The 24,763-nt window shown below is 43.7% G+C and overlaps 2 protein-coding genes and 1 long non-coding RNA gene across 26 annotated transcripts in view; 2 read left to right on the top strand and 1 right to left on the bottom strand.

The window, feature by feature from the left end:
* The window catches only part of LOC148683350 (uncharacterized), a 135,677-nt gene that overhangs the window by 27,615 nt on the left and 83,299 nt on the right, over positions 1-24,763 (bottom strand). The gene's annotated exons all lie outside the window — the stretch shown is intronic.
* LOC118097575 (RNA-binding protein 3) lies at positions 62-7,499 on the top strand. Of its 12 annotated transcripts, none has more exons than XR_015947217.1 (9): positions 62-100; positions 1,253-1,377; positions 1,466-1,572; positions 2,548-2,653; positions 2,763-2,838; positions 2,919-2,983; positions 5,929-6,069; positions 6,797-6,874; positions 7,073-7,499. XR_015947217.1 is itself a non-coding variant. In XM_035140549.3 (7 exons), exons 2-6 carry the CDS (start codon positions 1,275-1,277, stop codon positions 2,980-2,982), a joined length of 456 nt encoding a protein of 151 aa, XP_034996440.1. In that variant the 5' UTR covers positions 62-100; positions 1,253-1,274; the 3' UTR covers position 2,983; positions 3,374-4,007. The 12 variants fall into 12 exon arrangements, 6 of the variants coding, with proteins under 6 accessions (XP_034996440.1, XP_034996438.1, XP_088514631.1 ...); XR_004694068.3 differs by having other exon boundaries at positions 2,916-2,983; XR_015947215.1 differs by having other exon boundaries at positions 77-211.
* LOC118097576 (cold-inducible RNA-binding protein) lies at positions 9,296-23,579 on the top strand. Of its 13 annotated transcripts, none has more exons than XR_015947221.1 (8): positions 10,210-10,278; positions 12,862-12,976; positions 14,754-14,860; positions 16,045-16,138; positions 16,223-16,301; positions 16,983-17,046; positions 21,004-21,100; positions 23,184-23,579. XR_015947221.1 is itself a non-coding variant. In XM_088658511.1 (7 exons), the coding sequence occupies exons 2-6, from the start codon at positions 12,874-12,876 to the stop codon at positions 17,044-17,046; spliced, it is 447 nt and encodes a 148-aa protein (XP_088514637.1). In that variant the 5' UTR covers positions 9,296-9,617; positions 12,862-12,873; the 3' UTR covers positions 17,559-18,245. The 13 variants fall into 13 exon arrangements, 9 of the variants coding, with proteins under 9 accessions (XP_088514637.1, XP_088514639.1, XP_088514640.1 ...); XR_015947222.1 differs by lacking the exon at positions 23,184-23,579 and adding an exon at positions 22,886-23,024; XM_088658511.1 differs by lacking the exons at positions 10,210-10,278; positions 21,004-21,100; positions 23,184-23,579 and adding exons at positions 9,296-9,617; positions 17,559-18,245.

Genomic DNA, 24,763 nt, shown 5'->3' with positions numbered 1-24,763 from the left:
TCACGTGACCTGCCGCGGTGGGCGGGACGCTATAAAAGCGTAGCGCGGGCGGTGCCTCGGCCGCATTTTCAGCTGCTTGAGCCAAGGAAGCTTCTCTTCGGTAAGGCGGAGTGGCGGTCTTGCGGGCTCCCTTTGTTGTTGGTGAAATGCACGGTGCGGGGGGGTGGGGTGTTCCGACGCTTCCGTTCAAACAAGTACGGCAAGTAACGAGGTAACGGTGGCCGTTCCTCAGTAGCGATGACGTGAGGGGGTGGCAGTGGGGGCCGCGGCACTAAAGCGCACGCGCGTTCGGAGCAGCGTTCCGAATGCTGATGATATGCGCATGCGGCAGAGGAGCCCTGTTCCCCTCGCGCCGCGGGAGAGGGAAAACAGCGGTCTGGCGTGGCGCGCGTTGGTTTTGGAACGGGGGGGGCGAGGCGGACATGAGAAGAAGCAGAGCAAGGAAATGGCGGAGGGGGTCCCGGCGGGCGGGTGGGTGGGGCGCATTCGCGAGGCCATGCAGCGGGCTTCGGCGCCTGCCGCCATCTTTGGTCGTCCGGATTGCCCCTCTTTAAGCTGGGGGTGAACAAGATGGCGCTCGAGGCGGGGAAATGGAGGGCGGCCTCGAGGCGGGGAGGGAGAAGTGCCGTTTCCTTCGCTCTCGCGCCACCCCCACCTCTCTCCTTCCGCTAAGTTTCTCTTCGGGAACGGGCAGTTGAAATATAAACTGAGGCGGGGGCGTGGCTTAAGGTTTGTTCCTTTTTATTTGTTTTTTTTAAAGCCCAACAGCAACTCTGAACTCGAAGCTTGTAGGTGCTTGAAGTGGGTCAGATTTAGCAACTGCTTCTGTGACGCGAAGGGCGGGGACGTATTTGCACGGCCATGGGAAGCTTTCATTTTCCGATTGGAAGTAATGCGCAACCACATGGAGTTTGGCTAGGCGAGGATTGGGGTGGGGAGATGGGGACCTGCAACAGGTTTTCTTATTGTGACACCACATGCAGGGTGACTTCTAAAGGAGGGGGAATTAAGCCATATTTGATGAATGAGTGAACAGAGCAAGAGTACTGAAAATATTGGGACTGATACTTAAGTGTGTAGCTTCTCTGGAGAGTTGGGAGTTTAAATTCTTCGCGAACTGGGAAGGGTTGTTTGCAGCTGGATTTTGCTAACTTGCTCTGCAATAAGCTTTGGTGATTCCTCAAATTCTCGTAATGGAATTGTTCCAGTTTTGGACCTCTGATCCACAGTTGTGCACATTTCTCTTCTTTAGACTCCTCCCTACCACCATTATTATGTCTTCTGAAGAAGGAAAGCTGTTTGTTGGGGGGCTGAATTTTGACACTGATGAGCAAGGCCTGGAGCAGCATTTCAGCTCTTTTGGACCCATTTCTGAAGGTAAGCAAGTGTGGTGTTGGGGGTGGAGTTTTCCCCTGGGGTCAACATAAAATTGGATAACTTCAGCTATTTTGTTTTCTGTTCTTAGTTGTTGTGATCAAGGATAAAGAGACCCAGAGATCAAGGGGCTTTGGCTTTATCACCTTTGCCAATCCTGAGCACGCATCAGATGCCATGAGAGCCATGAATGGAGAGGTGAGTATTTCATTGTGGTGTGATCTGTTACCTGTTCTACTGTGTCTCGGCTGCTTTAATTATATGAGACTAAACAAAAAGGTTTCCCAGGAAACGTACTGCTTTGATTTTAGTTTTTGTGAAATGCCTTTAATTAAACTATTTTAGAAAATGGCCTTTTCTTGCTTGCAAGTGTCAACCCAATAGTAGGGAGCTCTTGCAGTGTATGCACGTTACCTAAATGCACATGTGGTGATAATGCTTCTGATTTAGTGTCAAGGTGAGCGGCTATTTATGTCATAAACTGGTGAGAGACAGCTATATTGGTAACAGGCACAGATGCTGCTGGACTTTTGCTTCTTTCAACATTTGACTATTGGCCATACTGTAATGCCTGAGATCTGGCTCTTCTTGGGGAGCTGGATCCTGCATTCTTCCAGATGTATTGAAAGCTCATTGAGTGGCATTGCTAGTTCACGTTTCCACTACCCTTTTTTACTTTCAGACAAGAACAATAATAAGAATTATACCCCACCCCTCTGGCTGAGTTTCCGCAGCCACTCTGAGACAAGCTACTCTCAGATTATTTACCACTCACCTTTACAGTGTTTCCTCCCAACAGGAATCAGCAGCAGGACTGCTTTCTGTGATTCCAGAGGTTTTTCAGAATACTGACTATCTTTGGGAAATTATTTTTAAGTGGTTCAATTTGCTGTGTGAAGTGCAAGTTCCAGAATAGCTGCTTTTGCTTGTAGATCTTGTGTAATGCAGGGGGCAGGTACCCAAACTTACACAGGTGGGGAACTTCAGAACTCAATTTGGAAATAAATCTTCTGAACTCTACAGTATCTTAATAAGAGCAATAGTAATTGGTGAAAAGTCATGTTTTATTAACAATTGGTTATGTGCATATGAAAATTCATGTAAATAGTTGCTTTGTTTGATCAGCTAATTAGTTAAGCAATGGTCATAATTAAAGTACTTGTTCATTATCAGTCTGTAGATGGGCGCCAGATAAGAGTTGATCATGCAGGGAAGTCTTCCCGTGGATCTAGAGGTGGCTACTTTGGAGGCAGGGGGCGAGGCCGTGGTTATTCCAGAGGTGAGTATAAGGAGATTGAAACAAACACTTGCATGCATTGGGGTAATGAGGTGGGTGGGTTGCTGGTGGCTTAGCTGTCACTGAAATGGTTTTCTTTTCCTCCTCGGAGGTGGTGGAGACAGAAGCTATGGTGGGCGATACGACAACAGAAGTGGAGGCTACAGCGGTTCCCGGGACTACGGCAGGTAATTGTACTGATGTGTTCTCCTTTAATGTTCAGTTTTAGGTGAGCAGATATAAAACACAAATGCTTTGTTTTCAGAAGTCAGGGAGGTTATAACGATCGCTACTCTTCAGGAGGCTCTTACAGAGACAACTATGACAACTGAGGTAAGTGGATTTTGGGAAGGGAGTGAAAATGCTGTCTTGCCAAAACGCTTGTGAACTTTCAGTGTTCCGACTTTACACTGAGTAACAGCAGTAACTACAGCTCCCTACTGAGTTGTCAGTATCAAAGATGTTTCTTTTCTTTTTTGTTTATCTGCCATTTGCTCAAATCTAAAACATTGCAGCCCTCAGTTCACATTACTGGTAAATAACTTTAAGTGCATGTTGGACCTTAAAGAACTCTTAAATTCAAATTGCAAAGTTGTCAGTGCTAACTGGGGGAGGGCCTGAGATTCCTAGCATCACTAATCTAAAAAAGTCTAGGAGTGGTGAATTGCTGCAACATGTCCGTATGCTTGTGCCTTTATGATTGTACCTGCTTCTTGTCCTCAGCTCACACCGAGTAAAAATCCTTCCTGAATCAAGATCGTCCTTCCAATGGCCGTATTTATAAAGATTTTTGGAGCTTCGCTGAATCTTGTTTAGTTACCTACTTGTATCTTCCCCCATATAGCTTTTGTCACATGCAGCCCGAAAGCTTCCTCTACAAGATGGCCTGTTTAGACTTTGCTCAAGAGTTGGTTTTTTCAAGAGTGGTTTTTAAGCATTTTTGAAATCGGTTTTATTTGTCTTGCTTTCTCAATCCAAGGTTTCTTTTAACGTGACACATGGGGCCCTACAACTTTAAACAGCTGGAAGCTGAGCAAACCTTTTTTGAAATAGTGCAGTGCAAGAGTTCAACTCCTAGCATAGTAAGGGAGGGCAACAAATGCAAACCACCTTGGTATTAGTAAAAGAATTAAATGATTCACGCTGGTTTAGTAAAAAGCTATTTTACTGTACAAAGTAAATCCAGAAATCAAAACTGAACGCTTTGAGAGGTTCTTGAAAATGTTTGTTTATATTGTCCTTTTTTTACTGGAAGAAACGTGCATAATTCAATTGACATTGTATTTGAAGTGGATAAGGAAGTTCCTGTACTGAGTTTTTGGCTTTACGAAGCCCATTAAAATCCCATCTGAAACAATTCTCTGCTCTTGACGTTTGACATCACATTGCACCGCACAACTTTGATAGCGACAAGGAAGCAGAAGCACGTTGGGCCTCACCTAGGTAAATCCCAGGGTTGGTACCCAAGTAATAAATTTGATACAGTGGTGCCTCGCTAGACGAATTTAATTCGTTCCATGGGTCTTTTCTCATAACAAAAATTTCGTCTAGCGAATCCCATAGGAATGCATTGAATTAATTGAATTTCAATGCATTCCTGTGGGAAACCGCGATTTGCTAGACGAATTTTTCTTAAAACGAATTCGTCTAGCGAGGCAACCTCCACTAGAAAAAACTTTTCATTAAGCAGAAATTTCATTAAGCAGGGCATTTGTTAAGCGAGGCACCACTGTATACACTAATACTTAAGCGGTTGGTGTGAAATGGTGGAAACAGGAAATCTTCAACATGGGGAAGTGGAAACATGTCTGTTCCTTAAACTGGCTATAGGATATTTTAGCATGACTTTAAGCTATAACTGTAGCATCTTGTTAGTCATGTTGTATCTGAATAATTTTGTATCTAAATGTTAATATATTACCCTTCTCTGCATCAACCAACACATGATTCCCTAGAATGTTTATAGCTGTGCCAGTGCTATCCTGGGGCAATGAATCTGGGTAGTGGCTGGTGGCGGTGAAATACCTGTGGAGTCTTGTGTTTCAAACAAGGATCCCAGTGGAGTTCAATACAGTGTTAACTGCAAATCTTGGGCTTTCTTTCTTAGTCTTCAAACAGTGAATTATTTAGCTGAGCCTTTATTAGTGAAGGCAAATCATTATTTTTGGTTTGGGAGTCACTACAGAGGGACCAAAATATGGGATGCCAAGCCAAAACACGTGTGATGCAAAACCCTGTGCCCTATGCTTAAACCTTCATTTAAGTTCAGTGTTAAAACCTAGAATGGGTTGGTTCTCCTTGCTACAATAGTAGTACACAGTATTGCTGTTGCTGGAGAGGAAGACTTTGGAAGGACCTGCCTCCTTATACAAATGCTAAAGTAGGATAATGTGTCCTACTACAATTGGAAAATTTCAGCTGTCAGATGAGCTGGTGGAGAGGGAAGTTTTTGGAACTGGGGGGCCTTGAGGCTTTGTTCAGGGTTAAGGCTGAACTGATATTGGGCCTAGATGGGCCTACCTGTAGTTAGCTCTGTCCTGTTCTTACACTGTGAGAATTCTCTGCTAGCGTGTGGAAGCCAGTGTCCTTGGAGACCCCGAAGTGTGTTGTGCCTCCTTCAGTGCGATCCATGTGAGACGAAAGCTGCTCTTGGCTAGTTCATTTGTGGAAATAGTCCTGTATTTCGAGGTAACTTTTTTGCTCATGTCTGCATCTTCCCTCCCACAGAGCTCCATTCTTGTGGCTACAGCAAATCACTGATTCTTATTTCTTTGACAAACGAACTGGGCAAGTTTGGGGTCTTCTCAGACCCCCCAAGAACTTGGACTGAATCTGCTCCTTTTTTTTTATCTGGGGTGGGAGGGCCTATCTGGCTGTTGCGACTTGAGATTTGCTTTCAAAAACTTAAAGGGAAGGTAGTTGGCCAAACAGTACTTGGGTTCATCCAGCTGCATTTGCTGTTTTGTCCAATATCTTGTAATTGTGCCTTGTGCTGACCTTGGACTGTTAATTGGGAAGACTTCCGATTGCAACATTGTTTGGGTGTGGGAGGCTTCTATTTCCACTTAAAACTTTTCCAATTTTTAGTGCATATGGTGGCTTTTGGACAGGAATCTAAAAGTGGGAGAAAAATCTGAACTTAATAACTTGGGGAATCTCCCAAGGGCTAGGTGAACAGCATCACCTAGGCTTGGAATATCCTGTTAGACATGTATAATCTGAACACAATGAGAATTTGAATGAACTTGTGTTAAGTGACACTGCCTTGTTTTTGACAGGTTAGAAGAGATGATGGTGGCTATTCTATCCTGAAAAAGTGTTGGCCACACTATCTTGAAAGAAGTGATGGAATGGAACAGGGACTACTACTCTTTGGATCCTGAACTTCAGCTACGAAATAAACTTTCTCCCGCATAAAAGTAAACACATATTCTTAAAAGAAAACTCCTTTGCTTTCGTATTCAGTAGTTTAAGCATGGCTATGTGTTCCTGTGCCATTAAATTGCGGCTATGGTACAAATTGATTTTGGCTATGCAAAAGTAAATAGATCAAACTTCCATTGGAGATGATCAGAAGCATGTTACTAGTGAATTGGTACTTCACTAAGCAGTATAGTGTTCTGCTTGTGCAAGAAGTGATGGCAGTGAATAGCTATGGTCACTTGTTCCTTGTAGCACTTGATGAAAGTAACGTGGCCCATACCTTGTATATGATAAACTTGTGACCAACTTGCTCATTTGGATGCCACAGAAGTTACCATTTAAATTTTCTAACTTTAATAAGCAATTGCCAGTAGTTTTTTTCTTCAAAACCAGAAACTTCATGCCTCAATGCTCACACAGTGGTGCCTTGACTTACGAATTTAATCCGTTCCGAAGGCACCTTCGTAGGTCGAAAAATTCACAAGTCGAAAAACACCATTGGAAATGCGATTTCCCATAAGAATGCATTGGAAACGGAAAAATACGCGGTATCTAAAACCGCCACAGTTTCCTTTCGGATGTCGTAAGCGCGCGGCCATTAGTCCCATTCGTAAGTCAAAAAATTAGGTTGTCGAGATGTTCGTAAGTCAAGGTACCACTGTATCTGCTTTTTTCATATCTAGGGCACCATTATATAATGACTGACCCATTCTTTTCTTGCAGGGTTCCTATAGCTACTGGAATATTAAGTGGACAAGAGGAAGATGCCTCTTGCAGAGACTTGTTCAGCCATCCAGTCAGGTTTGTTTATTTTTTAAAACCCATTAAATTAGATTTATCTGACGGGAACAGGAGCAGCAAGTTCAATTGGTTTGAGTTTAGGTTGGATTTCTGTGTTAAAAGGTCTTTGCACAAACTCCTGTAAGAGAGTATTAACTGACTTTATCACATTAAATCTGAGTTCTGTGTGCTAATTTGTTTTCTTGCATTCCGTATTAGGTTAAGTGTCATTACTGGAATGAACTTATCAGCTGGCAGCCCAGTGGAGCAAGTAGATTACTACGGGCCGAGCATTCAATACTGTTGGAATATAAGTGCTTGTCAGGAGGCTGACTGGCTAAGAAGTGGGAAGTGCTCAAACGTGAACTGAATTTAAAGAATTGTGGGTGCTCAATCATGTGAAACAGCACTTTCTGAAATGTTTAATATGATTTGTAAAATATGAAAGCTGTATGTGTGTGTGTGTGTTTTGGGGTAGGCTTGTGCAGCACTTGAGCTAAAATCTTTTAATGAGACATAACTGGAAGAATGTCTTAAATCCTAACACCAAATGATGTAAAATTTAAATAAAACAACTATTCTGCATGTGCTTTGAATTCCAAATATGTTGAACTATGGCTTCTAATAAAAATGAAACAATAACTGACTTTAGTGTTGTGTTCAGCTTGCTTTCTACACATCAGTCTTAACACATCTACAACCTTATAGGGTAAGCAGCTGATTAACATTAAAGTAGGGTGCATTGACTGTACCAACTCCTTGCATATCGGACAAGAGTAGGCAAAGGACTACAAGTGTGGACTTAAATGTGTATATATGATAGGTATTCTATCATACCTCGAAAAATGTGTATAAGAAATGCAGAACATGCCTCAGTAGAAAAGACAGGAACCCTCATGACTTGGATTAACTAGCTATGTGCATGATTTTCTATTTGGGAATTTATTTAGTGATCAGAATGCATAACATCAGTCACTCCTAAATTCGGATCCACAGGGATATGGACTGTTGAGGTACTTGTCAACCAAAGTACACTTGGGGCAAATAAACACATCCCCTCAGAAAACTACATATAGCTACTAAGGCTAGAACTCAAACCCCCTGAAATATTTACATCCTATTCCCAGACTTTGTCCATTAGAAATTCAAATCAAAATGGATACAAGAAAGCAATAGCTATTCACAAGTTCTAGTGAGTTTTTTTTTTCCTATATACTTTTGCTTTGGGTGGTAGCTTGGTTCAATTATTACTGGTCTCAGTAACCTGCAGGAAATGCTGTAGCATGCTTGAAAAGAGGGAATAAAAGGTCTGGAATGGGCAAGTCCACTGTGAGGTTTCATAATGCAAGTAGAAGCAATGTTTAATAAACGTTCAAAATTGCCTTCCATTAGGAACTTGAATTAACCTTGCACCAGAATGTAAATTGTTTTGCTGCATTGCACTAGTTCTGCCTTCAGATTTGCTTTATCTAGTCCTATTGCAATGTGAAATCCTACATGGGAAATTCATTGTTGAATGGAAAACATACAAGTCTAAATCTGAGAGTACTGTGCAAAATTAGCTAGGCACCAGGCACATTTTGCACCTGTCTTTTGACCGCTTGTGACCAAGTGAAGATGTCTGGGCGCAAGGGCGCACCTTATGTTTTCACCATCTGGAGGGGTGTGTCTGGGAATCCTTGGATGTGGACTGTTGTCACACACTAATAGGCTATTCCTGTGGAATTCCGAGTTATACTTTATTTGCACAATCAGAATGAATTTCGGGAACTATAATGCTTTTTCTGTGCATCCTGGAGCCATTAAGAAAAAAGATAGGACTAGGCCAATATATATGTGAATTGTTCCTGGATAAAGTGACTTCTCATAGCTCTTAACCTAGCTCACATTTCATCCAAAAATGCCAACTGAACATTTAATTTTCGCAACTGCAACCTTTGTTCAAAGAGCCATTTGGCACCCAGATTATGTATCTTTAACACTGGGAGTGCTGGATGTTGCTTCATCCTCTAAACCGCCCATGGCAAAGTTAGGACAACTAGCAAGATTTCACTCATGTTCTTGCCTATTGTGATGGGTGTGCTCCTTTTCACCTGTTCTCCATATTGTTTGGTAATATGCTTCCATGGAAGATTTAGTGTCTTTGATTCCATTTGCACATGAAGAGTGTTGTAACATGCCTAGTTTCTAAGCATGTATCCATAACAAAGAATGATACTCATAAAATAGGGATCTGGGCTGTTTCCATTTCTGTACATAAACTTGACAGTTATATTAAGAGCCTTTGTTTTTTACACTGGTTTTCACAAAGCTTACACGTACTGCTCCTTAAGAGAGCTCATGAGCAATGAAAGTCTTCCGTTCCTTTCAGCGGAACACATTTTCCTACTGAGTGATCAAGATTAGTATAAAATCGTAACTTAAGCAAATACCCTCTCTTGTAAAGTGTATGAAACTTGAGAGGAATCTGGGCGATGGCTTAATTTAGCCTTGATCACCATCAACTAGCAACCAGGCGGGCACAAATTTTTCCTTTGTTTTCTTGGCGCTCTCACATGGGAAGGGCCTGGTTCATTGTCACGGCGTCCGCCTCACGGGCTCCAAGCTCCATCCCCAGCAGCATCTCCATGTGGGCTTGGGAGAGCAACCCGGCCCGAAACCCTCCGAGAAAAAGCAGCTGCCAGTCCGTGTAGAGCAGAGGCAGGCAACCTCCGGTCCCTGGAGCCTCACGAGGCAGACCCCTGCCATCATACACGTCCGGCGGGTAAAACTTTGGCTCCATTAGCATCACCCCCTTCATCCAACTCCCTCCTTGAAACCCTGGAGAGCCGCTGCCAGCCAGGGCAGGCAAAGCGGAGCTAAATGGGCCAACGGCCAGAGTTCGGCATAAGGCGGCTTCCCGGCGCGTTCCTGTCTCTCGAGATGGGGGGGGGGGGCGAAGGTCTCGCGCCCTTGAGCGGGGCCCTCCGGAAGGATTCCTCCTTCCCGCATTGTTTGGGCCGCAGCCTTTTCTCGCCTTCCGAATGAAGACCTGCTGGCGAAGGGCGCGCTTCCTCAGGAGAAAGCGAGGCGAGCTCGAGTAGGCCGCGGCTTTTGTCAGTTATCTTTTGAAAGAGGGGAGGGGTGGGATGCGGAGGGGGAGGGGCAGCGCGCACGCGCACGTGAGGCGAGGAGGCCGCGGATATGAAATGGGGTAGCGGGAAGGAGGGGGAGGCGTGGTCGCCATTGTGATTTGGCCCCGCCTTCCGCGCGCCCAGCCAATCCCGGCTCGGGAGCTGCGTGTCGGGCGTGGCCTAGCCGCAGCCTCACTTTCATTCTCCTCGCTTGCGTCTCTCTCTCTCTCTCTCTCTTTCGGCGCCATCGCGATACCCTCTTGCCTCAGTGGCTAACGGCTCTCTTCGCATCCTGCTCAGAGACCGGCTTCGGTGAGTGCTTTGACGCCGGGGAAGCCCCAGGCCGCTGCAGGAAAGCCGTAGGAGGGGCGCTGCATCGAGCATGGAAGGGGAGCAGGGAGAGTAACGGGGAAGAAAGCTACCTCTTCGCCGTGTGGGGCGGGGGAGGCTGAAGGGAGAGACGCTACACAAAATGGCGGCGGCTGCTCATAAAGAACGAGAGGGCCCCTCTGCGCACACTTGTGTTTGAAACGCCGTTCTCTCAGTCTCCTTCGCAAGGAGTAAAGTGCGTTGCTGAAGACCACCAGGAAGGGAGGAAATTGTTCCAGGGGGATGGAGAGCATTAGACGTGGCCAAGTCCGCTGTAGCAGCGGGTTTAACGCGGGGGCGGGAGAGGAGGAGCCCTTGGCTTACTGCGCCTGCGCGAAGGCTGTTCGCGGAGCGCGGGACAGCAGCGGGGTAGTCTTTGCGCATGCCTGCTGGGGTCTCAGTCCGTAGAACGTGAAACGCGCTGAGCTCGCCTTCCCGCATTCTGTTCAGACCACGTGTTCGCGGCCATTTTAGCAGGGGGGAGGGGTGGACTGGTTGGGGCAAAGAATGGAAGCCCATTCTCTCTGCAGGTCTGCGTTGATAAGCCGTCGGGAGCCACTGCAACACTCACATCGAACCTTCCTTCGATGACTTGCTCCTGATATTGATGCACTAAGATTTCAGGATCTTACCATACGCACCTGATAGATGAAAGCTGCCTCAGGTCGTCAGCCGCATGTTACCAAAATTATTGACCACAGCATTCTAGTAGTTGCTGCTCAAGGTGGAGTCAATACCAGGCTTCATAAGATGGTTCGAGAAGCCCTGATCTTACATATTTTTTGCTTGAAAGCAAGATCCACCTGTATGGCTGAGGACTTAATCCAAGCAGATACTCATTTTCCCGTAAACTAGAAAACGCGCTGAACGATTGTTGGGGTTCATCATTGCACATGGGTGTAAAACATGTCAAGCCGGAAGGGTGGTAAATAAGCTATAACAACAATTAGCCCTCATAAAATACTAGTTACAATGAGGTTGCCATAATAATAATATTTTATTTATACCCTGCCCATCTGGCTGGGTTTCCCCAGCCACTCTGGGTGGCTTCCAACAAAATATTAAAAATAAAAAAACAACTTGATTCAAAGTGTGTTCACCCTAATGCACTTTAATCATAAATAGTATTAAAGGTAGGGAAGTGGCTTAACACTGCCACCTCCTTTTCATATGTGAAAAAGACTGCCTGCATGCTTACTTCATTTAGCCATCCATTTTTCTGAAGCAGGCATTGATGAAAATTGAGAAGTGCTTATTAGCATTTGGCCTTGGCATGTCCAAACCTCAACGTCTGCCTGATAGCTTATCTGACGCTCTGGACTGGAGAAAGCAATTCAGATAGGCACTTCGAGTGGGGGAAATAAGCATCTTCCATCTCTGTTTGGCAATTAACACAGTTATATCACTGGGAAAACAAATTAACTGCTCATTTGTAGCTAATTCACTCCTGCCTGCTTATAGCTAACCCCAGTCACCTGTATCTTAATTACCTCTAGAATAATGAAGAACTGTTAACAGCTAGGCTCATTCTGTGTCCAGTAAAATGTACTTTTATGCACTCATAAGGCTGTCCTTTACTGTAGAAGGCACAAGATATAAACACTTCTAACATTAAAAGTAATGGCACAAGAACACCTTGTCTGGTATTAAGATGAAGCACCAAAAGAACAAGAGGGCAACATTAGCAGTCCTACCTTTGAGTAAACTTTTTAGAAAATTCTTTACTCCTGCAAATGGCCACACACATATATCCACTTTTTGACCACAGTATATGCTGCCTTATTGCATGTTTATTTGAGAGTCAGTCACATTGTTTTCAGTGATGCTTATTCCCAGATAAGTTTGCACAGGATTACAGTTAAGACTAGTTCTGTGCACAATCGCTTGGGAGTAAGATCTACTGGAAATAAAAAATAGGCAACATTGATTTTTCAGTTTGTTGCTTCCAGATAAATAAATGGCTGCAAATAAAAACAGAAGAAGTAATTTTTCAGCTTCACCATGTCTCTGCCTCAGGGCATTCAGGGGAAAGTAAACATGTTAAGTTTACAATGCTCAGTTGACAAAGATAATTATGGGTCTCAGTTCAGTGGTAAACAGATAGTAAAACAAAGTTAAGAGGCACCCGGCCTGGAAGTGAGACTGCTACTGGAAGTCAGGCAACTAATGAAGATAAGCTACAAAAGGAAGGTGTTACCCTGGTCAATATGCGCAACCTATACATCAGTGGTGATGATCATACAGCAGATTAAGAAGAAGCCTGGCTTTGTACCATATTATTCATTGGTTTAATGAATATTAATTTGCCCCAGTCCAGCAGAAGGAAGGAAACTGGTTTACAAAAGAGCAGCAGGCCTTGGATGTTTTGCTGACAGGCAAATTAATGATAATTTGTTTTCCTGGAAAATGAAAACGGGATGTTAGTTGTTGGTGAGCAGCTACTTGTAAATTGCTAGTGTAGCCTGTTACCTTTTGTCCTTATTCCCACATATGTTTGCCATATCTAAACACATTTCTTCCCTACAGATCACTTCAACAATGGCATCAGATGAAGGAAAACTCTTCATTGGAGGGCTCAGTTTTGACACCAATGAGCAGAATCTGGAGCAGTTGTTCTCCCCCTATGGAGACATTGCAGAAGGTGAGGAAGGGTGTCGCACCTGATTTTATTCTGTCATTACAGAAGTTCTGAATCTGTTAATGTTTCTGCACCAGGAAACCAATTGGTAGGGATTTGGAGTTTGCAAGTGCATACACTCAAACAATGATAGCAACTATACTACCGGTATGATAAGTTAAAAGACTTGTCACATCTGGCATTCAAGGCATGACAACTCTTTGGATGAGGCAGAAAATCACCATTCATTCTTGTGGCAAGCAAGAGCCACCATCCCTGATAGAGAGCCCTCAATGACCACATTTGGCCTCACCCCTGTGTTAATGTCAGCAACCTTGAACGATTTACTAGCAATTCCTGTGCTGTATCACTTCAGATCACAGCTGGAGTTTGCCTGCTTATTCATGTAAAATCCTTTTTTCTGAACATTCAAAATCAGTGTGTGACGAAGACTGTCCAACTATGTTCATATTGAACAAATGGGGTTTTGTTAACATGAGAGAGCACTTGATACATATCTGCATTCTGAAGTGATACTCCTGGCAATATAAAGTTAATGATGTGCATCTTGCTTTCTCCAAATTGTGTTGTCATTAATACTATGGCTTGCTCATTTGATTTGTTTCAATATTAATCTAATTAAACTGAAATAGCAAAGCTTGCCATTCAGTCCCATGGCTTGCTTTAGTCATTACCAAACACATCCAGCCTTTCCCCCAATCCTCTCTAAAACAGTTCTGTAAATACAATAGTTTCCTAGCCCTGTTTAATTTCCTCATCCCTTCCTCTCAACTCTATTTACACTCTTGTGATGTGAGAAAACCATGAATCATAGAATCCTAGAGTTGGAAGAGAACACAAGGGCCATCCAGTCCAACCCCCTGCGCCAAGCAAGAAACACCATCAAAGCATTCCTGACAGATGGCTGTCAAGCCTCCGCTTAAAGTCCTCCAAAGAAGGAGACTCCACCACACTCCTTGGAAGCAAATTCCACTGTTGAATAGCTCTTACTGTCGGGAAGTTCTTCCTAATGTCAGGAAGTTCTTCCTAATGAAGTCAGCCTGCTTCCTTCCCCTACCCCACAGGTTATGAAAGCATCCTTTACTATATGTTTTAGCACAGGCTTCCTCAACCTCAGCCCTCCAGATGTTTTTGAGACTACAATTCCCATCATCCCTGACCACTGGTCCTGCTAGCTAGGGATCATGGGAGTTGTAGGCCAAAAACGTCTGGAAGGCCAAGGTTGAGGAAGCCTGTTTTAGCACAATGTTTCAATATAGCCTTAATTTTATAAAACCTTGATCCAAAGTGGTCTTGATTATTTATAGCTGGCAAAGTGGGATGAGGGGCATGTATAGGTTATATTTGAAGAATGCCAATGATACATGGCTGGATCTTCCTAATTTTCAAAGTGATAAATTGTATTGAAAAAATACAAAGGTATCAAGATGTCTAGTTGGGAAGGATTGTGCGTCGATATTACAGACCTCTTGATGTATAGATTTGAGCTTTCCTGGAAGCAAGCCCTTGTAATTGAGAGATTGGTTAATAAATTACATGAGCTCATTAATAACAGCATCTTATTTCCCCAGTAAGATAGACAGCAGGGTTTTTCTTATTCTTCAGCATCCAATTCTTGAAGCTTATTTCCCAGATGCCCCCGTGTGGCTATAATGTCCTTCCAAGCAGTCTTTGAGTCTGAAGTGGGGCTAAAGACGGAACCTGGCAAGGGACACTGGCTGTCAACTACATGCAGAAAAAGAGCCAGGAAAATAATCTGTTAAAATTTTTCTCTCTCCAGTGGTTGTGGTGAAAGACAGGGAGACGCAGCGGTCCAGGGGTTTTGGTTTTATTACCTATTGCCGTCCTGAAGATGCCAAGGATGCCATGAGGGCTATGAATGGAGAGGTAAGTGTCGCCCGCATAGATTGTTCACCATTTCTTATTCATTCTCTATTGCAGGCATCCCCAAACTTCGGCCCTCCAGATGTTTTGGACTGCAGTTCCCATCATCCCTGACCGCTGGTCCTGTTAGCTAGGGATCATGGGAGTTGTAGGCCAAAACATCTGGAGGGCCGCAGTTTGGGGATGCCTGCTCTATTGCATCCACTTTCTTTGCAACTTCCTAGAATATGGAAGGCTATTAGATGTGATCTGTCATGATTGTATTGCAAAATGTTGTAACTACCTACTCTTACTTTGGTGGGTGTGCAGCACAGTGAGCAGCAATAATTTTTAGTCCTGAATTACAGCTCCAGGATTGCTTAATTCACCTTTTGTTACAGCAACTTCATGATGCTCTTCTAAACTCGGGTGGGGAACCTGTGGCTTGTCAGCCCAGAATCCACATTTGGCCCATGATGCCATTTCACTCCCAAGTTACACTCAACTGATGTCATAAGTGATGTCAGTTGTGTGGAAAAGTCAGGTCTGTTTGGTTGGGGTGCACCAACCAATGAGATACACAAAACTGGTTGTCCTGAATTCAGCTTTAAAAAAAAATTCAATAATAAAATTTATTTAAATATTTAATTTAATTAAATATATATTCTGTGGGTATTCCATAGCATTCAGCAGAACAGGGATTTGTTCTGCTTCCCAGTGGCAGAGGATGCAAATCATTCAAAACAAAATTTTAATCCAAGCTTTGATTATATTGGACTCCTGCCTCCTTGTTAGCAGGTTGGAAGAGTAGCATAAAAAGGTAAAGGGACCCCTGACCATTAGGTCCAGTCATGACCGAGTTGGGGGTTGCGGCGCTCATCTTGCCGGCGTACAGCTTCCATGTGGCCAGCATGACAAAGCCGCTTCTGGCAAACCAGACAAACTGAAACACTGTTTACCTTCCCGCTGTAGCGGTACCTATTTATCTACTTGCACTTTGACGGGCTTTCGAACTGCTAGGTTGGCAGGAGCTGGGACCAAACAACGGGAGCTCACCCTGTTGCGGGGATTCAAACCGCCGACCTTCGGATTGGCAAGCCCTAGGCTCTGTGGCTTAACTCACAGCACCACCCGCGTCCCTTTGGAAGAGTAGCATACATCTTGGTTAAAAGCTCTGGCTCTGATTTGTTCTCTTGCTTCTCCCCAAGTCTGTGGATGGGCGTCAGATCAGAGTGGACCAGGCTGGAAAATCCTCCCGTGGCTCTTCTGGAGGCAGAGGGCGTGGACGTGGATTCTCCAGAGGTGAGTGGCTTGTGCCCTTCAGTGCTAACTGCTTAGTGGTGTGGGAGCAAATAGGCTTGATAAACATTCATATCTTTGCTGCAGGCGGTGGAGGATATGGAGGTGGCCGTTATGATAACAGAAGCGGTGGCTATGGTGGATCTAGAGACTATTATGGCAGCAGGTAAGACCAACACACGCACCTAAGAGATACTTGGTTGCAGCAGATTGTGGTACCTACAAATATGATGTTGAGATCATGATCCTTTGTGTTCTGTATTAGAATAACAGTTTGAGAGTTCCTTCTGAACCATTAAACTTTTCCTTAGAGGTAGCAAAAGAGAGCTGTTGAAGTGCTCCTGATTATTTTAGCATTTGGAAATAGGCTTAGCCCGCTGTATGCTGCTATGGCATGGAAGCTGCAGGTATTGCATGCTGTTTTAGTAACAACAGGCTATCATGTAGAAAGGAAGATTCGTCCTGCCATGCCTCAGTTTTTACTCAGTTTTTATAACCTCCTTACTAAATTGGTCCTCTCTTAATGACCAATTTATATACAGCACTTAAATAAGAATGAGGTTTATAAATGAGCATTTCCGTAAAGGTTCTTTTTGTAATTTTGTCATAATATTGATATTTTAATATGCCTACCTGTACAATGGGACAGCAGCCCCAAAATAAGTTCTGGGTGGTTCTTCAGGTCCCCAGAGCAGATTTTTTTTCATGGGCGGGAGGAGGCAAAGAAGAATCCCCACTGCATGAGTGGATGGATGCCTGCTCATACTACACTGAATCTCACTCAATGTATAGCATCTAGCAGCAGCTCAGCAGTGACATATCAGTCTTCTGTTCTTTTTCCCTCAAGGAATCAAGGAGGCTATGGAGACCGTTACTCTGGGAGCTCCTACAGAGACAACTACGATAACTAGGTAAGTGTATGTCTAAGCACCATCTGCTTCTTATATCAGGATAGCTACTAAAGCATAGGACTTAGTTCTCTCACGTCACAGACTAACTTTGTCAGCAAAACTCCTTTCCTCATCAGCAAGTCTAGCATAATTGCGTATGCAGAATTGGCCTGTTGCTGGAGTAAAGCAAAAAATAAAAATGGGACAGTTAAACCCATCCACACACTTTGTTTTTAAGGGACACTGTTGAGCCAGCCTATAAAAACCATGACTACAGCCTTTTACACACGGAAACTTTCTCCGAACCGTAAGTTTATGGGAATTAAACCTCTACATTCCTAATACGGTCTTGCTTTTGTTGAAAAACAAAAAAGGTGTATGCGAATACTCTTTATTGGCAGATAATTTCCCCCCTGCATCATCTCCAAGGCTGCGAACAGTTGCCCTGGGCTGGGAGGAGGGAATCTAGGTTAGCATCAAGCACCAATGTTCTTCAGTGTACTTTATGATCTGTACCTGCTTCTTGTCCTCAGCTTGCACCGAGCATAAATCCTTCCTGAATCAAGATCGTCCTTCCAATGGCCGTATTTATAAAGATTTTTGGAGCTTCGCTGAATCTTGTTTAGTTCTCTACCTGTATCTTCCCTTTTTGTAGTCTTACCACAAGCAGCCCAACAGCTTCTGCTACAGGATGGCCTGTTAGAGCTTTCTGAAGGAAAACATTTTAATTTGCCTTTTTTTTTACAGGTGTGTTTAAGCATTTTTGAATACATACTTTTATTGCTTTCCCCCACCTCCACCCCCTGGATTTCTTTTAACACACCAAGATGGGGGTTCTGACCTATTCTTCACCTAAAATTCCCCAGAGTCTGAGCAAGGTGTGAGGATCCTCCTTGTTTTTATAAATGCATTAATACCTTGTAGTTTTGTAAAAGTCCTATGGTGTAGCAAGCAAGGGGTATGGTGGAAGGCAAAAACCCCTTGATTATAAAGGGAGACGTGTGTTTGATCTTCAGAAATCAGAATTTATACTGTATGATGTACCTAGAACCGAAGCTTGCAGAACTTGCAAGTTGTTCTTGAAAAACCGTTTGTTTATATTTTTTTTTAAACTGGAAGACACACATGTAACTCGATATTGTACTAAAAGTGGTTAAGGAATTCCTGTATTCAGTTCTTTGGCTTCACGAAGCCTATTAAATGCCCTTCTGAAAATGAAATTTGTTCTTGACGTTTTAACACTTCAACTATGCCCAATTTAAAGCCATAATACATGGCACATATTTTAAACTGCTGTGTATTTGTTAAACGGATACCTTGGAGAGGAGATGCCAAGGAATTTCAGTACTTAGTTCAGTGGGCTAAAGCCTACAAGCATTTGTATTTGGGTGCTTTGTATATTGTCAGTTTGAAAGATTGTGCCTTGTGTTTGGGATTCTTTCTATATTGGCTTGTGTGCCACAGAACCTCTGCCGTTGAGGTATTCTGGGGTAAGCATGTAAGATACCAGCCTGGCCTGTGGAGCCTGAACTGGATGTATCCATGAATATAGGCTATCATCCCTTGGGTGGTACAGTGGCACCCTGGGTTGCGGACCCGATCTGTTCCGGGGTGCCGTTCGCACAACGAAAAGTCCACACCCCGAGCGGCGCTTTTGCGCATGCGCGATAGAGCGCTTCTGCACGCAGTGCCCAGAACGCTTCTGCGCATGCGCACGCGGTGAAACCCAGAAGTAAACACTTTCGGGTCCGCCGCGTTCGTAACACAAAAAAATGCAACCCTCAGTGGACACAACACGAGGTATGACTGTATTCGGGTTGAGTTTTACCAAAAAGTATACCCATTGATAACAAAGTTTGCCCTTTAATTTCAGTAAGTTTTCTCTGAGTAAACTTTGTTGGATACCACTCCTTGTTTGACTACATCACAGAGGAATATCTGTAACAGTGGGCAATCTGTCTTAATAGGGCAGGTTATCTGCTGTTGCCAATATTTCCACTCAGGTAGCTAAGAAAAGGGTCCCAAAGCAGTGTGTGAAAACCACTGAGCTAACGTGTAGGTGGGGCTCTATGCCATGAGCTCATGGGAGTTAAGACACCACCACCTTTCCTTCCAAATTTGTGACTTGCAGAAAATACCAGACTTTGATTTTTAAAAATAAGAGAAAAACATGTTTTAGCATTGACAATATGCCTGAATATATTTGGGGAGAGGGGAGTTTACCTACTAAAATCTCAGAAGTTGCTATCTCATCGTGGGCCCAGGACTTGAAGTGCTTTGCACGCCTTCTTGCTTTTCCCTGTGGCTAGCAAAACTAGATCAAGTCATGCAGTGTAAACATTCATTGCACAATTGAAATAAGTGCATATGCAAATTTGCTTCTTTTGCATTGTGTGTCCTAGATATAGAATGCAGCTGTTTTGCACAGACTGTGCAAGGGTACACAGACCTTTGCATAGGCCGTATTTTCATAGCCAACCTGCTTTTTGTCACATATACATCAAGGCTTGTTTTGTGATAAATCTCAGGGAACTATTGTGAGACACTGAAAAGGGCTGGGGCAACAAATACATGGGCTTCAGAACAGTCAATACTTCATTGGAAGGGATTCTTGTTGTGGCTTCTGGTGTCCTGTCCTTTCCTGCTGGAAGAGTTTGCTGCTGCTGCTGCTGCTGCTGCTGCTGCTGCTGCTGCTGCTGCTGCTGCTGCTGAGCACTTACTGATCTTGGTGGTGCCTGAGGTAGTGCCTCCTGCTTCACTGCTTTTTCTGTTCTTTATTTCTTTATAATTTACTGGAGCTACCACAAGCCTGGTTCCTTGGTTGGGTACGGTTTTGAGGCAGATACAAGAGAGTTTCCACTGTTGGCTTTTTAAGCCATTTATATACACCAGGCATCCCCAAACTTCGGCCCTCCAGATGTTTTGGAATACAATCCCCATCATCCCTGACCACTGGTCTGCTTAGCTAGGGATCATGGGAGTTGTAGGCCAAAACATCTGGAGGGCTGCAGTTTGGGGGTGCCTGATATACACCCTTCATAAACACGTATGCCAGTATGATTTTCAGTACAATTTAACATCTTAGCGACAATGAAAATACACAATAAGACATTAAAAATCAAGAGTAATTAAATGACAGTGGAAAAAATAAAATTGGCAGTAGTTTCAAAATATGGACTGTTTTAGTAGGCAAGCTCCACCAATGGTATTTTGGCATCTTAATGAGTGGGAGACAGCTTTCTGACCACAGTAAACTGGTTTCTTTGCTTTGTTTAGATGGGGCAGAAAGCAAACTCCACAAAGCGAAAAGTCTTGAGTGGGGTGGTTGGTTGATTGGTTGTGTTTCAAAGAAAGTATTTTTGAATCTGAAATTATAGTACTGTAAAACCATTCCCATAAAATAAAACCTGGGGTGTGGGTGGGTGTGACAGACACCTTGTAGGTATTTTGATGGGAATGGTAAGCACACATTGCCATGACTTTAAAATCTTAGGAAATCACTCTGGACTTGTTTGATGATACTGTAGATGAAAACTAATGGGTGTCTGCCACTTTACCTGCATCTGATGAAACCAGATTTAAATACATCTTGTTTTAGTCGTAGTGAGAGGAGCTAATGGTACAAGAGTCGAGAACATTCTATAAATTGCTGCATCAAGTGTAGGATTGTTGATAATGCTTATAGATTATCAAACTTGTGCAATCCTCGTGTAGCCAGGTTGTTTCAGTGGCCCATTGGCTTAGTTAGGCAATGGTTTCTTGTGGTTGCTTTTAAAACCATGGTGATCCCAACCTTTTGCTCCGATCCCGTTTTGTGAGTAGAGGATAAAAATACCCTGTCTTCAAGAAGGAAGATGGAATGCCTGTAAAATATTTAATGTGGATTAAACCCAAGACACCGGAATTCAGAAGGCAAGGATCCATTGACAAGATAGTCATGGTATTGAGCCAGAATTGTAACATGGCTTTATTTGGCAGGTGGAAGGGGCACCCCTGGATCCGGAAGTGAGTTTACCTCAAGGCTGGAGTTGAGAAAAGACTTTCCCTTTGGGTACCTCTCTGGAGCTCCTGTCTTGTGCGTATATTAATGTGGTCATTCTAAAATATGAGGGGCAAACCTTCCAATAAAATGAAGTTAGGCTGTGGGGGGGTGGGATGAGTACTAATAAAGTAATGCAAGTACACTTGCACACAGACACATCAACAGTGGCATCTGCACCATCTTAAAAGTGCTCCCCCCCCATCAAAACTAGTCAAATTTTTACTCAGTTTTTATTAAAACTTAACTCCATGAGGAGTAAAAACCAGTGTTTTCCCCTTGTCCCCACATCGGCATCTTCCATCCAGTGAGAGAGCATTCTCTGTAAATTGCTGCTTGAGTTGGTCCATGAGTGTTCATTGAGAATGCCTAGAATGTCTTGTGACTCGTGCAGTTTTTGTGTGTTGAGGTTATTTTGGTGGCCCCTCCAGTCTTGGGCACTGGCTTCTTGTGGGTGCAGCCTACTTAAGAGCAGGACAGTTTACCCATCTCTGCTCCTTGTGTATAAAGTTTCCTCTCCCTACTGCTTTTCATTGTGCAGCCAAAATAGTGCAACTTCTGTCAAATCTTTTAGAGCCTCCTTCATTTTGGCTCGTAAGCTGGAAGCAGGAACGCTGCTACTGCTTGATAGCATTACTCTCCCATTCCTCTCGCCAACGGCCAGGATGGGAAGCTCATTTTCCTTCCGAGCCCAAGAGCTGAACACACTTCTTAGCTGTAGTTTGTTAGAAAGCTGCAGAACCTGATCCACGTACACATGAAAGGCCTGGGTGACGCCAGAAAATGAATGGGGCATAGTTACCTCATCCCCATCCTGTTCTAGAGCTTTGGGTCTCTGGCTAAGAGTAGGCTGTAACAAGATTTGTCTCCTCTCTTGTCCTAAGTGGCCACCACTCCATTTAAAATTCAACCCACTGACCTCAGGACCTTAAACTGCTGGGGTTTTCATGAGAGCACCCTCAGTTCTTGTTGAGTTTAGTTTTGAATTTCTTGTTGGTGTTTCTAGCCCTCCCCTAAGTGTGTGGGGGGTGTAGTGTTGCTGAGAGCACCCTTTAATTCTCTACTGTGGGAGCTTGCTTTTGGCCCTCACGAAGTGATTTTGTGGCCTAGCACTTTTGCTTGATTTATGGTGTTTTCTTGTACTTTAGTGTATATTTTGTGTTTAAAGAGTACACCACTTCAAGGCTCCTCTAGGATGAAAAGCAGTATATAAATATACGATAACAATGGGATCAGGACAGGCATGGAGAGGAACTTAATCCTTTCCTCCCCTTCTGTGGTCCGGGGGGGGGGGGATTCCTCTTCTGAAGAGGAAGTCTCATCTGTTGGTGCTGAGGAAATCCTTCCCCCACCCCAAATGCAAATCGCATCTTTGGAGAAGGGATTTTCCTCAGGATGAGTAGAAATGAATGAGAAAAGGGGTTACATTCCCTCTCTGATCCCACCAGCTGATTCAATATCCATTTTTGTAAAAAAAGATGCTGGTTAAATGCTAAGGTGCATTTGTCCTGAGACTAGGTTGTGAATTTTTAAAATCTTCACGCTTAGAAGGCTTCCAAAAGCTGTAAAGCGTCGATAAATAAATTATTTTCCTTTCTTTTCTTTTAAAAAGGCACATGCCCTGTTGCAGACCAGCTTAGATTTTCCTGTTGGAAGTCAGTTATGTGGTGCACACATTTAATTGAAGTGGAGCACACAATGCAGTTGCAATTGGAATTTCAGCTCAGGGATGGGGAGATAAGGAAGGCTCCTTACTCTTCGGAGGAACAGAATCCTGCTGGATGTCTCTTTGTAGCTTTGGTATCCCTCTGCATTGCACAGTGGCACTTGAGAACTCTCCGCTGACAGGCTAACTCAGAAACTGATGCTGTTCCTACACCTTCAACCACTGATGGTGCCCCACCTCAAAGCAGCCTGGAAGAAAGTCCTCCCTTAAATCATTAGTAGGGTGGCAGAAAGGTAAAGAGCCTGACTGAGTTCTGCTGTGAAGGGACGGGGCAATGCAAGGTGGGTGTAATTGCGTGTGTGGTCTTCCCCTCCCCCCAGGAGGCGATCTGTTCCAGAGGTGAGTAGATGTTTGAAGACCAAAAGTATTGTGCTTCCTTTCTTTGTCTTTCAGAGTGAGCCAGTGAGAGATCCTGAGAAGGACTGCCGCTACCACGCAAGTCCTGAAGAAGCAGCCTTAGCAAATGCTGCTTTTCAGAGAAAAGGCAGGCTGTATTAGTGCTTAGAATCAGATGAAATACTGGGGAGCATTGAAGGAAGGTGCCCTTTACCTTCATGCCCTAACTTTCCTTTTTGTCCCCTGTTCCCCCACCCCGTCATTCCAGGGGCAATTTGGCAAGCAGGGTTGTGAAGCCCCATCAAAGTAGCGGGGACTTACTCTTGGAGATTATGATTCTCAGCCAAACCACTTAAAATCCTGGCGTGCCACTATCAGCGTAAGATGAAGTCTTCAAGCATTTTGCCAGAAATGTTATTTTTTTTTACAATAAACATCTTCCAGAAATCATTAGGTACCTTGTTTTGAAGAATTTATTTTATATTGCTCAACTCAAGCAATATAAAGGTGCTGAAGCCTGTGGCAACATCTCAGCTCCAGAGGGTTTTGAACGATCTGGATTATTCTATTCCAGGCACGTCCAACAGGTAGATCGTGATCTACCGGTAGATCACTGGACGTCTGTGGTAGATCACTGGCTCCCCCCAAAGAAGCTCAACAACTTTGGCTCCCCTAAAAAACGCTCAACATTTTAGCCATTCACCCCCAAAAAACAGGGCTCAACAACTCTGACCTGAACCCCTAAAAATGGGCCTTCCTAAAAAAAAATCTCAACAACTTTGATCTGAACTCCCCAAGAGGGGGTAGATCACTGCCAGTTTTTAATTCTGTGAGTAGATCACAATCTCTTCAGACTTTGCTACCCCTGTTCCAATCTGGCTACTAGCCCAAATCTAGGACCAAGACATCCTCCAACCCTCAGATAATCTACACCAGGGACTAGTAGGGTGGGGCGAGTCTATCCCTGTTCAGTCTGGTTATTATCCTCAACCATAGTATCCTTCCACAACGCCTGGCTGGGGAGAGTAGACCCTTTTGTGGCAGAAGTCTATCTAGATGTGAAATGGGATATTTGCAATTAGGATACCCTGTGGCTTTAAAAAAAAGCAGAGTGGTATTTCCTAAAATTTATGCATGATGATGATGATAATAATTTTTTATTATTTTACTATTTATACCCCACCCATCTTGCTGGGTTTCCCCAGCCACTTTGGGTGGCTTACAGCACATATAAAACATAGTAAAATATCAAACATTTTAAAAAGGGGGAACCATCTAAGCAGTTTACAAAAAAGCAAGAAAATCAATTTTAAAATTACAACAACAATATAAATCAGGTTAAAATACTAGGATACATTATAGACTAGTTTGAGCATTCTGTGTCACTCAACAATTAGATCTAAGGAACCAAATAATGACTCCTTATTTCTACCTGATTATTTCAGGTATCTTTGATATGCATGGAGTCAGATTGAAATCAACAGGCAGAAAACTAGGTCTTGGGTTAGAAATAGATACCTTACCTTCTGCCTCACTAGCAAGTTCCTGATCTGGATTGGGGGCTCCCACCTCCAATCTACAGTTTTTCTATTTATTTTTTATAGAACTAATTGTGGAAGGGTTGTATTGTTTACTTT

This window comes from Zootoca vivipara, chromosome 15, assembly GCF_965207765.1.
Source record: "Zootoca vivipara chromosome 15, rZooViv2.hap1.1, whole genome shotgun sequence".
Classification (NCBI taxonomy): Eukaryota; Metazoa; Chordata; class Lepidosauria; order Squamata; family Lacertidae; genus Zootoca; species Zootoca vivipara.
Note: the sequence above shows the minus strand (reverse complement) of the source record. Positions and strands in the feature narration are given on the sequence as shown.